General features: G+C 34.7%; 1 protein-coding gene across 3 annotated transcripts in view; it reads left to right on the forward strand.

Annotated features, from left to right (window-relative positions):
• Positions 1 to 15422, forward strand: part of LOC149789824 (uncharacterized) — an 85141-nt gene that overhangs the window by 51597 nt on the left and 18122 nt on the right. For all 3 annotated transcript variants that reach the window (XM_089971817.1, XM_089971818.1, XM_089971816.1), the window contains exons 3-4: positions 5326 to 6132; positions 12997 to 13085. In XM_089971817.1, the coding sequence (XP_089827943.1) occupies positions 5326 to 6132; positions 12997 to 13085 (896 nt within the window). The remainder of the gene's footprint in view (positions 1 to 5325; positions 6133 to 12996; positions 13086 to 15422) is intronic.

Genomic DNA, 15422 nt, shown 5'->3' on the forward strand with positions numbered 1-15422 from the left:
TGACTCTTGCTGATCTTCTTAATGCTGAGCTCTAGCGAGGCAGCTGTTAGTACTAGTTTCATGTCTTCGGCATGACGGGGCCGGGATTCAAACCCGCGACCTCCCGCATTGTTGTCAGTGCAGTTATCATAATCCAAGGTAGGTAACTCATTGTGAGGAATGAGGCAGATAAGTAAATGAATGAAGACCTTTACTAACACGGATTTTCATTGAAATACTCATGGTATTACATGCACTTAGGTAAAGGGTTGTTAAGAATGACAGAGGAATATTAGATGAATGCTTTGTTATTATTATTATTATTATTTAGTACATTTATAATACAACTCATACTGGTCATATCCGCGTTCTGAATCACTTTTGCACCTATATGTGACACTTTTGGGAATTTGATTACAAATATCTTGTAATGGCGTTTATTCACTTTATTTCTCACCCTGTAAATCAAAATTGCATTGAAGATTTTTGTATTAATTCCGCAAGAAATGCTTAATGGCAAATTCACTGAAAACGGGCGTCGACATTTTGATGGCAAAAGTCACTCGGGTCATGTAAGCGCATTTACTGGTACAAATTTAAAATTAATTTTAGTTTTTAAATTTAATCGTAATATTTTTCTACAAAAGTATATTCAATTGTGATGTTTGTGTGATCTGCACAATAAGTCACATAACATTCCCAGATGAAAATTAAAGATCGCTGTGGCAGTGGCATTAACATGGGTCAAGGAAGTCGATATTGGATGGATGTGCACGTACGTATATGTGGTTGCAGATGGATGGAGAGCTGTTTGTAATTGTTGTTTTAGGTTGAACTACATTTCACAGTGCAATATATGATATACATGGCGGTCGGTACAATTAGAAAGAACCCATGGAACCCAGGTGAGAAGCAACGACCCATGGGAAACTATTGCCAAAATTTCTCACATGCACACAATAGCGGAGCCAGTGACTTCAACCCCTGCTGACAGCTGTTTTGTTTTCGACGGCAGTGTTCGGTAAATGTTCGGTAAATGCAAGCGCTTCAGACCACTGGGGCACCCGATCCCCCCATATGTATCTATGTATGTATGTATGGATGTATGTATGTACATACGGATGTGGTGTGGTGTGGTGTGGTGTTATGTATGTATGTATGTATGTATGTATAAATAATTTTCAAGATATGACGCAGTAACATGGAAGTGATTCATAATGGAATCGGTTTTGGTATATGCTCAAATGCCGCGATGATATCGATGACGCAATAATAGGACTGTAATGCTTGGGTTTTGTAATGACAGAGGAACCAGTAAATGCGCTTAAATGCAGATGGATGGAGAGTTCTTGTACAAAACACCTTACAGTTACAACAAACTGCGCTAGTTATGATAGTAAAATAGCATAGCTACACAATGTCTGTGGTAAAGCTTCGAAAAGGTTTGCACTATTGTGCACACTCATAATTCTTTATGTAGTCTGGTGGTTGTCTGACTCATGCTGATCTTCTTAATGCTGAGCTCTAGCGAGGCAGCTGTTAGTACTAGTTTCATGTCTTCGGCATTACGGGACCGGGATTCAAACCCGCGACCTCCCGCATTGTTGTCAGTGCAGTTATCATAATCCAAGGTAGGTAACTCAATGTGAGGAATGAGGCAGACAAGTAAATGAATGAAGACCTTTACTAACACGGATTTTCATTGAAATACTCATGGCATTTATTACATGCACTTAGGTAGCGGGTTGTTAAGAATGACAGGAATATTAGATGAATGCTTTGCTATTATTACTATTATTATTATTATTATTTAGTACATTTATAATACAACTCACACTGGTCATGTTCGCGTTCTGAATCACTTTTGCACCTATATGTGACACTTTTGGGAATTTGATTACAAATATCTTGTAATGGCGTTTATTCACTTTATTTCTCACCCTGTAAATCAAAATTACATTGAAGATTTTTGTATTAATTCCGCAAGAAATGCTTAATGGCAAATCCACTGGTAACCGGCGTCGACTTTTTTTATGGCAAAAGTCACTCGGGTCATGTAAGCGCATATACTGGTACAAATTTAAAATTAATTTATGTTTTTAAATTTAATCGTTATATTTTTCTACAAAAGTATATTCAATTGTGATGTTTGTGTGATCTGCACAATAATTCACATAACATTCCCAGATGAAAATTAAATATCGCTGTGGCAGTGGCATTAACCTGGGTCAAGGAAGTCGATATTGGATGGAACTATTATTAGTGCATGGGGAATCATTGTACAATACAAACGAGGCTGTCAATTTAGATTTATTTTAGACAAAATTAACATTATGCTAAATTATGACTTTCAAGAAATGGCATATGTACAAGGTAAAAATAAAACGTACATACAAAAATGTTATGTTGCTCCTCTATATCATTCATTGTAGAACATCCATACATGATAGAAACTAAAACGCTCGCTACTTCTTGTTCACGCAACAATACGTTGATTCCCCCTGCACTAACAATAGTTCTGTCCAATATCAACTTTCTGGGCTCATTAAATCATAAAATGCGCTCATATGACCATGGGACCTTTATTATAGTCAACGCTAATAATAATATAAAAACGTTTCTGCGAATGAAATAGTTTGCATTAATCAGGGTTAAATGCTTTATAGTTTTGCGAGGCAGAGTTTCGCTGATGCAGTTTAAGACAAAATTGAAATTTGTTAGCGATCCCTGTAAGGTTTTACACTGGTGAGTGTCTTTAATTGTATTATGGTTTTATTTCAAAATGGAATTTAAGTTGTCTGTGTTTGATTTAATCGGCGATCTGATCTTGTTGTACCCATTAAAATCAACAGTCAGTTTTCTGTGTTTGCAAAACCGGTAGTCTATCCGTCCATTTCCTCGTTTACAGTCAAATCTCAATGTTTATTTGCTATTTTTCCCCCAATAGTATGTGGTATGCCCCTATTATGTGCCCAGTTATTTACGTGATAGTGGGCTGAAGATTTGTTCTCAAAAACTTGCAAGCAGTGTCGCAGAGGGTGAGTTTATGTAAGAATGGACCCCCGACCTGGACTTCAGGAAAGGCTTCGTTCATTTAAAGAAAGAAGAGGCTTATAGTATTCTCACATACCCCACATGCTACGTCCCCACCACCGATTTAAAAACAAAAAGCATCAAGGATTCTATGTTCTAACCTGATTCTTACCATTGGAACCCACTGTCAACTTGTTGATGTTTCCAGTCGAACTGGAGTTTCTTTAGCAACACGGTTGCCATATTTGCTTGAGTCAGTCTATGTTTTCAAGTAGCATTTGTGATGCAGTTCACCGTTTTTGATAATCGGGATAAGTCATTACGTTTTGCAGTTACATCTCTTTGAAAAACGTATACAAGAGTTCCTCCTATTTATTTGTTCAATTTCTTTAGAGATATTGCAAATAGAGATTACAAATATTGGATGCCTACAACATAGGTTTTACTGAAATAGATTATTGTAGAAACCATTTATGGACAATAAACATGCTGTTTTTCTTGTTTACATCTGGAGTATCCGTTTGTGCTGAACAGCCAATAAGTCTAAAGTATTAGAACCCCTTGGCAGGTTAGAAGTTATAAATAAATGAATGAAATATTTGGGATATGTGCATTTTATGTACTTGCTGCTTTTCATTTTTAAAATTGGTAGGAGGGTACAAACAAATAGGTGGGTGTGCTAATAATATAGTTCATTGGGTTAGGATTGATTCTGGGGTCCAGGTTGGATATGCGATGCATAAAACTCGAGACCTGTTTGAAACGTACGTAAATTCACTTTTTCCTATTTAATACTGTTACATGCACATAGGTATTTACTTGACCAAGCAGTTGTCAAACCCTAGCGCGATTCTTGCACAAGTCATAAGTTTACCCCAACTTTTCAAAGACTTCCTTACAACTTCACTTGTAAATTAGAACGCCCGACGTGTCTATTTTAGGCCTAAATTTTATTCTAATTAATGTCAGACCACACATAAAACAACCTGCCAAATATATATCAACCGCACATCTTCATGGTTTATCTTCGTCATGTTTCCGTACCGCCAACCGTTCACGCCTTAGAAAATAACACTGGCGAAATAACACTGGAAACTATTTTAAGTCCGCCACATTGGGCTAGACAATGTATGCTTTCCGGGCACATTTCGCCAATATAACTGCACCACATTTGCCCCCATGGCGAAATAAACGGTATCTGCCAAGTCCCTTCTTATTTATTCCTTTGTGTAATTTACCAGTTTTCTACCGTAAATACTGCTATTGCAGTCACACCAACAATGTACACCATACGATTTTAATATGGAATATCTTACGACAGGGACCTTCATTCGGGTTTGGCCGGAATTCACTACTAGTGAACCATGGCATCATGGAAACTCGCTAACACTTCATTCCGTGACGTTTGCTTCTAATAATTGGCCCATTATTTCGGGCTAGGAATATTTCCATTGCGCTGAATTCCAATAATCACACAAGTAATCACACAAATCTAAGAGTTACTTAAAACGGGGGGCTATAACCAAATGCGCATACTCCATATTTATTACAATACATTAATCCTTTGAAATGATTGAGAGACAATATTTTTGTTTAATGTTTTTAATTTTTGTTAAATTTTCAGTTTTAAATGTGATAGAGAAATATACAGGTAGAACAGACTTACACATGTAAGTGTGAATCACATCATGTTTAAAATGATACAGGGACAACAACAGTTTTCACTCAGAACCTGTTATTACTGCTAGTGGTGACTTCAGTTTACTAAAATACTGTGCAGAACTATAATAGTGTGCTTACTGGTTAGATGTGACGTTCGCTGTAAATCCCTCTTTAAAGAATAATACTAATAATAAGATGATACTGATGATGACGATAACGACGACAGCAAAGATGACTGTAGACATTTAACAACGTTTATATCGCTCAAATGTATTACGTTTTTTAGTATTTTGATATATGTATATATTTTTACCGTGTTTTATATAGATACTGATACTAGTTATATGATTTAGTTAACATATTTATTAATGTTGACATGGTTGGCTGTAAATCTCCCTTGCTATAATACAATGTTGATGATAAAGACAATCACGAAGATTGTATTTATGAGATAGTTATACTAATACCAGTAGTGAATTATTAATGTGAGAAATACAAATAAAGTCATATGTGTTAATGTTTATATCATGTTAATGTATTAGTCATTATCACTGCTATGTATTATTTTAAAATTAGGTATTTTAATATAAATTTACATGTTAAGTATTTTGTGTAGATATCGTAATATTTGTTTCACTTTTATTTTTACAGTCAACCGTGACCCCTTCTACAAACCTCACTACAGAGATATTGTGTTGTCTAGAGACATGATTGTTATTATAGACTACGAGGCGTGTAAAATCCAACTTCACAGACTACATGATGGAAAATTACTGCGCACGTCAAGTCAACTGGAGTCACACCCAAATGCCGTCTGTGTGATGAATGAAATAGAAATCTGTATAATTCTGGACAACTGTCTCATAAAATTGATGTCCATTGATTGCACAGACATGTCTCGTGTTTTAAAAACTAATCGGAATTTACATGTACAGGGAGTATTGGATGCATGTAATGGTGTTGTCAGATTCAAGGATAATCTTGTTGTCAGTGGTATAAAACAGGGTATGATGTCATGGTGTAAGGTGTCATTAGATGATGGACATGTTGACACGATTCACCAGATATGTAAAGCGTTCGATGAGGGTAGCTACAGTTCCGTGACAACAAAAGACACTAAGATTTACATTTCCTGTGATGCTGGTGGTAAATCCCCAAATAATGGTGTTTATGGGTACGACATTTTAAACCCCAATCAATGTAAATATATATACAAACATCAGGATTTAGATTTTCCGTCAGGAATCACTATAAATCAAGACGGATTTGTTTTCGTATGTAACTTTGGAACTGATAATAACTGTATTCATCAACTTACAGATGCATGTCAGCCTGTGTCAATTTTTAGACTGGGAATAACATGTCTATATGGCATATTCTGTGACCTTGGAAGCGGACATATCTATGTCACATGTCTTCTGAGTAATATCATAGCTATATTCAGAACAGAGTATCAAGGTAATTCATATTTTTTATATTTCATTGACATACAAAGCTTATAAGGATATATATATATAAAATTACAAACTTCTTCTATTGACAGTTGTTACGGTTTTACGTCACATTCATACAACAACATGTTAACATGATAGTTTTGTTATGCATAGCTGTCATGTTGGTATGAAGTTAGATATAAATAGAACAGTATTTCTTGTTATGATGTTCAAGTCATTAATGTTAAGTGATCTATTTTATTTCTAATATTTATTTCTAATATATTTGTTTATATTTATATATGATCACAAAATTTTTAAATACACAATTTGTAAATGACTCGACAATGCAAACGTTGTGGTCGAGAAGCCATTACAAATGCATGTACTACGCATATTTCATACCAGGTGTCGCTTTCATTCCTAGCGCGTTCCATTCAATCCAGTTAAAAGTGAATCGCAAATACATGTTGTTCTCTAGATACGATTTTGTACGCCATATTTCTTGAAATTTCTATAATAATTTCTAAATTATATATTGGTTAACCATATTTACAAACGTCTCCATGCTTTAAGAGAATATTCACGTTTTTGAAATTGGACAGTTATACCTCAACATGATCATCAATAAATGACTGATTTTTTTAAAAACAAAATGGAACATGTTGTAAGCGACCAGATAGACTGCCCACTGCCATGTTCCGGTTTCCTTTTTTAATAAAAGTCCATTACCAGACAAAGTATCAACTATTTGCTACGTTTTGTATTAATATTTATAAGATAAATGTAACAGTAATCGAGCGAAGTAAAAGAATACTTATATTCTCATATTTGTATACACATGGACCAAGCTATTTAACTCCAGAAGGTAAGGAAATTTAAGGACTGATCTGTTCAAGAATGCGAACTATATCTCAGCCTTTTTCTGACAAAACATGGATTCAACCAGGTAAATAGTATGCCGTGTTGATAAGGGAAATGCATGGAAGACAATGCTAGTACCTCCTTGTGCTAGGCTAGAAAATATAAAAAGATGACTATACCGAAATGAGCATATTTAATACATGTTGTACTGTCTATGATGTTATATATATGTGTGTGTGTGTGTGTGTGTGTGTGTGTGTGTGTGTAGCTATATAGGTAAATCTTCCATACTTGCTCTCCAGATTGTATATTTAAATATATTTATGCAACCTGCTTTACTTTGTATTGTTTAGTATTTATGACAGCAGGGCTTTGGCCTTAGTCTCATATTTAGCGCATTTTCCACCTGTCCTCGTCTCAAACGCCCATGCCAAGTTGTCCCCCCCACGCGGACACAGATGTTGGATTACTTTTAAGTTTGTCAGGCGAGAGGTGCGACTCGAGTGATCCAGGCATCGAAATTAGAAACTCGTCCGGATAGGAAAAGATGCAAAATGGGACGGTAATGCAAAATACAGGCTTTTCATGCAACTTTAGTATGCATTGACCGTGGAAACGAAAAGTCTGCAGAGAGAGAGAGAGGATATAAACAGACAGACAAGTATGTGGTAGTGATCAATCTATACACGCTGCTAAGCTTACTACAATGAATGAACAAATGTACCAGAGCAGTACTGCTGTATATTGATTTTCTTAACAATGTGTTATATAGCCTCCGTAGTATATGTACATGATAGAAAGAGGAAATGTTATCTGAGCTGCTGACACTCTGATTTTGAAAACGTTTTCAGTAGCTTTTTATATATAAAAGATGAGTGGCGACAAAGCTTATGATTCACACAGTATATTGAAGGAATTTATGGAATGTACAAAAGGAAGCGTACGTATTTAAAAAAAGCAACGAGATTTCACATTTATTGCAGACAAATTGAGATGAGGTCAGTGACGAATGTGTTTCGGAGCAGTCTGTTTAGATGCTTCGGGCCATAATTATAAGAGTACAATCTCACCTCAATGTATACGATACAATTTGTAAACAAAGTGTATGATATTCTCGATGAGAGTTTTAGCATTAATGGGTACATGCGGCAGTTGTCCAACACAATATATGTTGCAGTCCTACTCGATGATGACACTATTGCTTTTACTGAGGCAGACCCTTTTTCAAAGATGTTTTCGCTGTGATTACTGCTATGCATGTTTAATTTGCATTGTTTCATTATATGCTGTTGTAACATTGTCTGTCTGACTTGACCTTTTCCAAAATTAAGTTAATATTCGACTTGACCTAAATTATTGATGTTTTGCGATTATTATTCTGTAACCGACTAATACATAGCTAACGTATTCTTTATGTGTATGAATGTAATATTATGATCAGTATTAACAGAAGTAATCTAATTTGGTTCTGGGTCTAGATGATTGAAATTCCTCTATAAATAAATATACATAGCTAACCTGACACATCACATATCTTGCATTATAATTTTTAGCAGTAGATTTTTAGTTACAGCTATCATTTTATTCTGTAAACATTAATAACTGTCTAGGAAGTTATTTTACATTAGGCAATTTATTTTATTAGAAAATGTTAATTGTGACCCTTGTTCAAGTGGAGGACAACATAATCTAGCAGGAACAATTTACATCAAATGTTGTGTTCAGTATTTAATTGGGTCTGGAACTTACAGTAAAATTTAAATAAGGATTTAATTCCAGGATTGTATTATTGTGATCCAACAAAAGTCGGTTGGTACAATACGATTTTTGAGTCATCACAGACACATCGACACTTTCAACGTTGGATTTAACATGGACTTCCGCTGAAGTTTTTTCAGAACTTTTATTTATTACGATTCGGGTCTGTAATTCTAGGATTATTTTGGGATTTTAAAACGTAAGTTGTTTTTCATTTTAACTCTGTATTCTAGTGAAATAAATTATATGTTGAATGTTACAAAGCATGCTACTTTTTACTCTTTTATGTGACTTTATTAAGACTATGGACTTGTGACATTATACTGATATAAGCTTGGTCGATTTTTTTGGCAAGGAATGATTTACAGCTTCGTGTTCAAAACTGAGGGTACGAGTGGTAGTGTTGCTAACAGCAAATGTAGCCGTGTTTTCGCCAATTAGATAAACGTTCGCTCATATGTGAAAAAGAAGTTCCATGGCATTTTGACGCAACAAATGTAAAGCAATCGGCTTAGGAAAGTACGAACCATGTGACAGAGAAAGCTATTGCTAGTATTGCATGACTCACAAGCAAATATTTCACAAAGGCCGGGGGGTAGGGGACATGACCCTGGCTAAAGTGTGGTATCAGAATCAAATCAAGTAACTAACTCTGCTAGCCTTGCGGATCTGTTCGGGCGTAATATAAATTTCCAAGACAAAACTGAGAACCACAAACACATGCGTTCCGTTTCAGTTTATGAACCTCTCCCTGGAACAGTTATCGAGCAGTCTAACGGCGGAGAACTTCACAAACTCTCGTCGATACTGTCCCACCAACACGGACTAAACCAGGACAAATAGAGTGTATGCATATGAGTACATTAGCCAATGAATCAAATGCATATGAGAACATGAACCACTGAATCAAATGCATATGAGTATATGAACCACTGAAGCAAATGCATATGAGTATATGAACCACTGAAGCAAATGCATATGAGTATATGAACCACTGAATCAAATGTTCCAAATATCAGGCCATGATGCAAACGTTGCCATGGATGTCAGTGGATCTATCCTCGCACGTTGGTTGCCAAGAATACATGTACAATCACAACATTCACGGTGATCACATATACATCTTTTGAAGTCGACCTGATGTATCCCGAGCAACTACACATGGATCTCATCCAGGACTTGAAGGCAATTAATCTAACATAGGGAGAAGGAATCAACATGGAGACAGATAAAGGTAAACCAGTTTAAGCTATATACATAAAGAGCCGCACATTATTCAAAATACAATACAGTCATCATGGAAAGATGAAGCTTCCACCGACCATTTAACCCGAGCGGCCAACGCCACTCATGGGATTATTCGAGCGTGGTTGGACAAACATATGCTTTGGCAAATTGGTTTGTACCAAGGAAGATTTAACGGGGTTTATTTGATGTTGGTAAAATGGATTTGCTTGTAATTTTTTTTTTTTTTAAATCAGGATAACTAACTATAGGGAATCTTGTTTCCAGAAATCACAGCGATGCTTTTTCAAGCAATTGGAGTGCTGGAAAGTTGTATATTTTTGTGGTAAAATAGTTCACCCCTCACCCTCTTTTGAAAATTAAATGAGCAGTCCATGAGTTTAATACATCAAGGAGAAATTATATAAACTCATGGAAATTAGTATAAGTTTATTTTATTTTTATTTCAATGTTAGCTTTGTAGACCACATTTGATTTATTTCGAATGGGTTCCATTTTGATTTGTAACTTGCTAATATTACTTGTTGATAAACTTTGTTTTTACATAAGGAAAGCCGTAAATCAATGTTACACAATCTTTAAATGCGATTTTCAGCCTTTTGAGATTGAACACAACTTAATTTCATCATTTGTCCACATTTTGATTCTAATAGAAAATGAAAACTAAGTAAACTTTTGAAATGATTGCAGTAGTGCTCCATTAAATTGTTCGTGGATCGCTTTGTTTAGGGATCTCCTTGATCATGAGTTCTAGAGTACATCAGATTATTTTGTGCTCTAACTGTCATAGCCCAGAATACTTTGTATACAACTTATTTAGCTCTACCTGTCATAGCCCAGAATAATTTGTATACAACTGTATTTAGCTCTACCTGTCATAGCCCAGAATACTTTGAAAACAACTGTATTTAGCTCTACCTGTCACAGCCCAGAATACTTTGTATACAACTGTATTTAGCTCTAACTGTCATAGCCCAGAATACTTTGTATACAACTGTATTTAGCTCTACCTGTCATAGCCCAGAATACTTTGTATACAACTGTATTTAGCTCTAACTGTCATAGCCCAGAAGACTTTGTATACAAATGTATTTAGCTCTACCTGTCAGCCCAGAATACTTTGTATACAACTGTATTTAGCTCTACCTGTCATAGCCCAGAATACTTTGAATACATCTGTATTTAGCTCTACCTGTCATAGCCCAGAATACTTTGAATACAACTGTATTTAGCTCTACTTGTCATAGCCCAGAATACTTTGTATACAACTGTATTTAGCTCTACCTGTCATAGCCCAGAATACTTTGAATACAACTGTATTTAGCTCTACCTGTCATAGCCCAGAATACTTTTTATACAACTGTATTTAGCTCTAACTGTCATAGCCCAGAAGACTTTGTATACAACTGTATTTAGCTCTACCTGTCATAGCCCAGAATACTTTGTATACAACTGTATTTAGCTCTACCTGTCATAGCCCAGAATACTTTGTATACAACTGTATTTAGCTCTACCTGTCATAGCCCAGAATACTTTGTATACAACTGTATTTAGCTCTACCTGTCATAGCCCAGAAGACTTTGTATACAACTGTATTTAGCTCTACCTGTCAGCCCAGAATACTTTGTATACAACTGTATTTAGCTCTACCTGTCATTGCCCAGAATACTTTTTATACAACTGTATTTAGCTCTAACTGTCATAGCCCAGAATACTTTGTATACAACTGTATTTAGCTCTACCTGTCAGCCCAGAATACTTTGTATACAACTGTATTTAGCTCTACCTGTCATAGCCCAGAATACTTTTTATACAACTGTATTTAGCTCTACCTGTCAGCCCAGAATACTTTGTATACAACTGTATTTAGCTCTACCTGTCATAGCCCAGAATACTTTTTATACAACTGTATTTAGCTCTACCTGTCATAGCCCAGAATACTTTGTATACAACTGTATTTAGCTCTACCTGTCACCCCAGAATACTTTGTATACAACTGTATTTAGCTCTACCTGTCATAGCCCAGAATACTTTGTATACAACTGTATTTAGCTCTACCTGTCATAGCCCAGAATACTTTGAATACAACTGTATTTAGCTCTACCTGTCATAGCCCAGAAGACTTTGTATACAACTGTATTTAGCTCTACCTGTCATAGCCCAGAATACTTTTTATACAACTGTATTTAGCTCTACCTGTCAGCCCAGAATACTTTGTATACAACTGTATTTAGCTCTACCTGTCATAGCCCAGAATACTTTTTATACAACTGTATTTAGCTCTACCTGTCATAGCCCAGAATACTTTGTATACAACTGTATTTAGCTCTACCTGTCAGCCCAGAATACTTTGTATACAACTGTATTTAGCTCTACCTGTCATAGCCCAGAATACTTTGTATACAACTGTATTTAGCTCTACCTGTCATAGCCCAGAATACTTTGTATACAACTGTATTTAGCTCTACCTGTCAGCCCAGAATACTTTGTATACAACTGTATTTAGCTCTACCTGTCATAGCCCAGAATACTTTGAATACAACTGTATTTAGCTCTACCTGTCATAGCCCAGAATACTTTGTATACAACTGTATTTAGCTCTACCTGTCATAGCCCAGAATACTTTGAATACAACTGTATTTAGCTCTACCTGTCATAGCCCAGAAGACTTTGTATACAACTGTATTTAGCTCTACCTGTCATAGCCCAGAAGACTGTTTATGCAACTGTATTTAGCTCTACTGGTCATGGACCAGAAAACTTTGTAAAAAACTGTATTTGCCTTTGCTGATCATAACAAACCTTTTTTTATTATATGAAATTGCGATATAATGTTCTATGGAAAAGCAACATAAATAATATTATCATATAACAGTTGTTATCAAATTTGCCTGTTCTCGGACTAAAGACATACATATTTTGCTAGAATATTTAGTTTTCACTTACTGTAATAAATACCACATTAATATTCAATATGTTGGTGCTATATAGCTAATTACCTGGATACATTTCTTTGGTGTAGGAGGTCAGAACGCTTCAGAACTCCTAATGAGCGAGGAAAGAAAACAACATGCGAATGAGGAGACAGCCAAACAGATAAAACAGGGATATGTAAGTACTTTATACTTCAAATGTATTACAAGCATTTTGACCCACTAATCAGCCATAAACCTTTAAATACAAATTCATACCAACATATACTTGATCTTATATGAACGTGTCGTCACTTGGATATTCAATGTGGCCGTCTTGAAATTTATATTATCTTTTCCTCTTTCTGAAGGCATGATCATAACCCAATCAAATTTACTTAAAGGCTACTTATGATTCTAGTTTGGTTCTAAAATCGAAATGACTGGATAGGACAGTGTTAGAGATCACTAAAACTGCTAAACTGCAGACATCGTAGGTACATTAAAGATTTGTATCAATAATAAAATATGTTTGATGGACAGTATTGTTCGCGGAGGACTAAGCTGGGAAGACCCATCCACCCCCAGAAAGATACTGGCAAGCTTTCTCACATTACCCACACTGGTCAAGATGTGGCTCAGTTGGCACATGCATAGATGTGTGAGTGATCTGTAAAGATGATAGTATTTGAAAAACGCTGTCATCCGTGGCTCCAGCAGAGGGGTTAGATGTGGAATAGATAACAGGGCTAGACAGTGAATAAAATCAACATAATAAAAACCACTGTTATATTTGTCTTATTTTGATAATAACTCAACATCTTTTGTTTAACATGTTCCTGCACAATGAATTACACCTACTGGTATCCAATAAATATACATTAGTCCAACCACAGTCTTGCACACTGAACATATTACAAAAACAAATATCTGGGCGATGTATTAAATACTGGACAACTAATATGGCTGCTATGGTGGCCATTTCCAACTTGTTATTTCTAGCCCTTTTGAGTGGATGAATAGTATTGACTTGCTGGTTTCACCGGAACACATTTTATAATGGTTGTTTGGTTCTAATTGAAAATGGTTCTGATCAGTCTTTCAAATATTTGTATAACTACTCATTAATAGAAAATCATACTTGTTTTGCACTAAAGCATTCTCATGTTATCTAATTGGATTTAAATAAAACGTGTGCAATTCTAGTATGGCTGTAAAATGGAATTATCTTGGTTTCCTGGCAATTATCTTTGGCCAGTAAACTTTGAATGCCAATTGTGTTGCTTCTGTATGGCAGTTTAAAACAAACACTTGTGATGGAGTTATGTGTAGAATTTCATTTTTAACTATTTTCTGTTTGACGTTGTTTTTCTACCATAACCACACTGATTTGCAAACATCGTCAGATTTTCCAGAACTTGAAGGTACATGGATTCGACTGAATCTAGCCATGGGGATCTATGATGACTATATGGTCTTAAAATAAGTAATACAAATGAACAACAAGGGTTTTAAAATTCAGCAAAGAATTTATTTCTCTAGAACACAAAGTGAAAATTATAAGGAAAAGATCTTACAGTATTGTGAATTATATACCCAAATAATCATAGAATGACATACATAATTCCTAATAATAAATCTTCAAAATAAACTTTAGTGGATATCCAAACTAAATCCAAAGCTGAAATTTTTCATGTGTCTGTGGTGGCTACTAAAGTGTTGATGTATCAACAGCCTTTTGTTGGATCACAATAATGCAGTCCTATAAGTAAATCCTCCTTTGAAATTTCACTGTAAATCCAAGTCTCTATTTCCAAGATAGTTATCAGACCATTTTATACTTCCAAAGAAGAATGAATTTGAGTAAATTAATTTCAGCTCAAATGAAATACTGGTAGAAACAATCTTCTAGACCTTAAAACACGAATAAATAATGCAAGATAAACTAAATTATACAGTCCTCAATGAGCATTTTTTAAAAACAAAATTACCTAATGGACATTTTGTTTCTTGAAGGTTCACAATGTTTACAAAATAAAATTGTAGTTAAAATTATATATATATATATATATATATATATATATATATATATATATATATATATATATATATATATATATATATATATATATATATATATATATATATATATATTACTAAAATTATAGCACAAGATGTGTACTCTATCAGGTAGGCTAGGTGAATTTATAATCAAATTCCAGTATCCTAAACCCAGGCCCAAATAAATGTGTTTTCGTTTAATAATGATCATAATAGTAAACTCATACAATGAGTAAATGTTCTTGCTATGTATTAGTTGTTTACAGAATAATAATCAATAATTCAACCGAAATAGAAAATAAACATGACTTTGGACATGGTTAAATCCCACATACAATGTTACATTAAAATATCATATAATGAAATTAAAAATACAATGGACTAACAAACAATGCAATTTAAATATACATAACAGATGAAAAAGAAAGTAAAAACAGGGCAGATTTATTCAATATGTTATCATATATGTTGTTAT

The sequence above is a fragment of the Sinohyriopsis cumingii genome, chromosome 10 (assembly GCF_028554795.1).
Source record: "Sinohyriopsis cumingii isolate HCF-2022 chromosome 10, ASM2855479v2, whole genome shotgun sequence".
NCBI lineage: Eukaryota > Metazoa > Mollusca > Bivalvia > Unionida > Unionidae > Sinohyriopsis > Sinohyriopsis cumingii.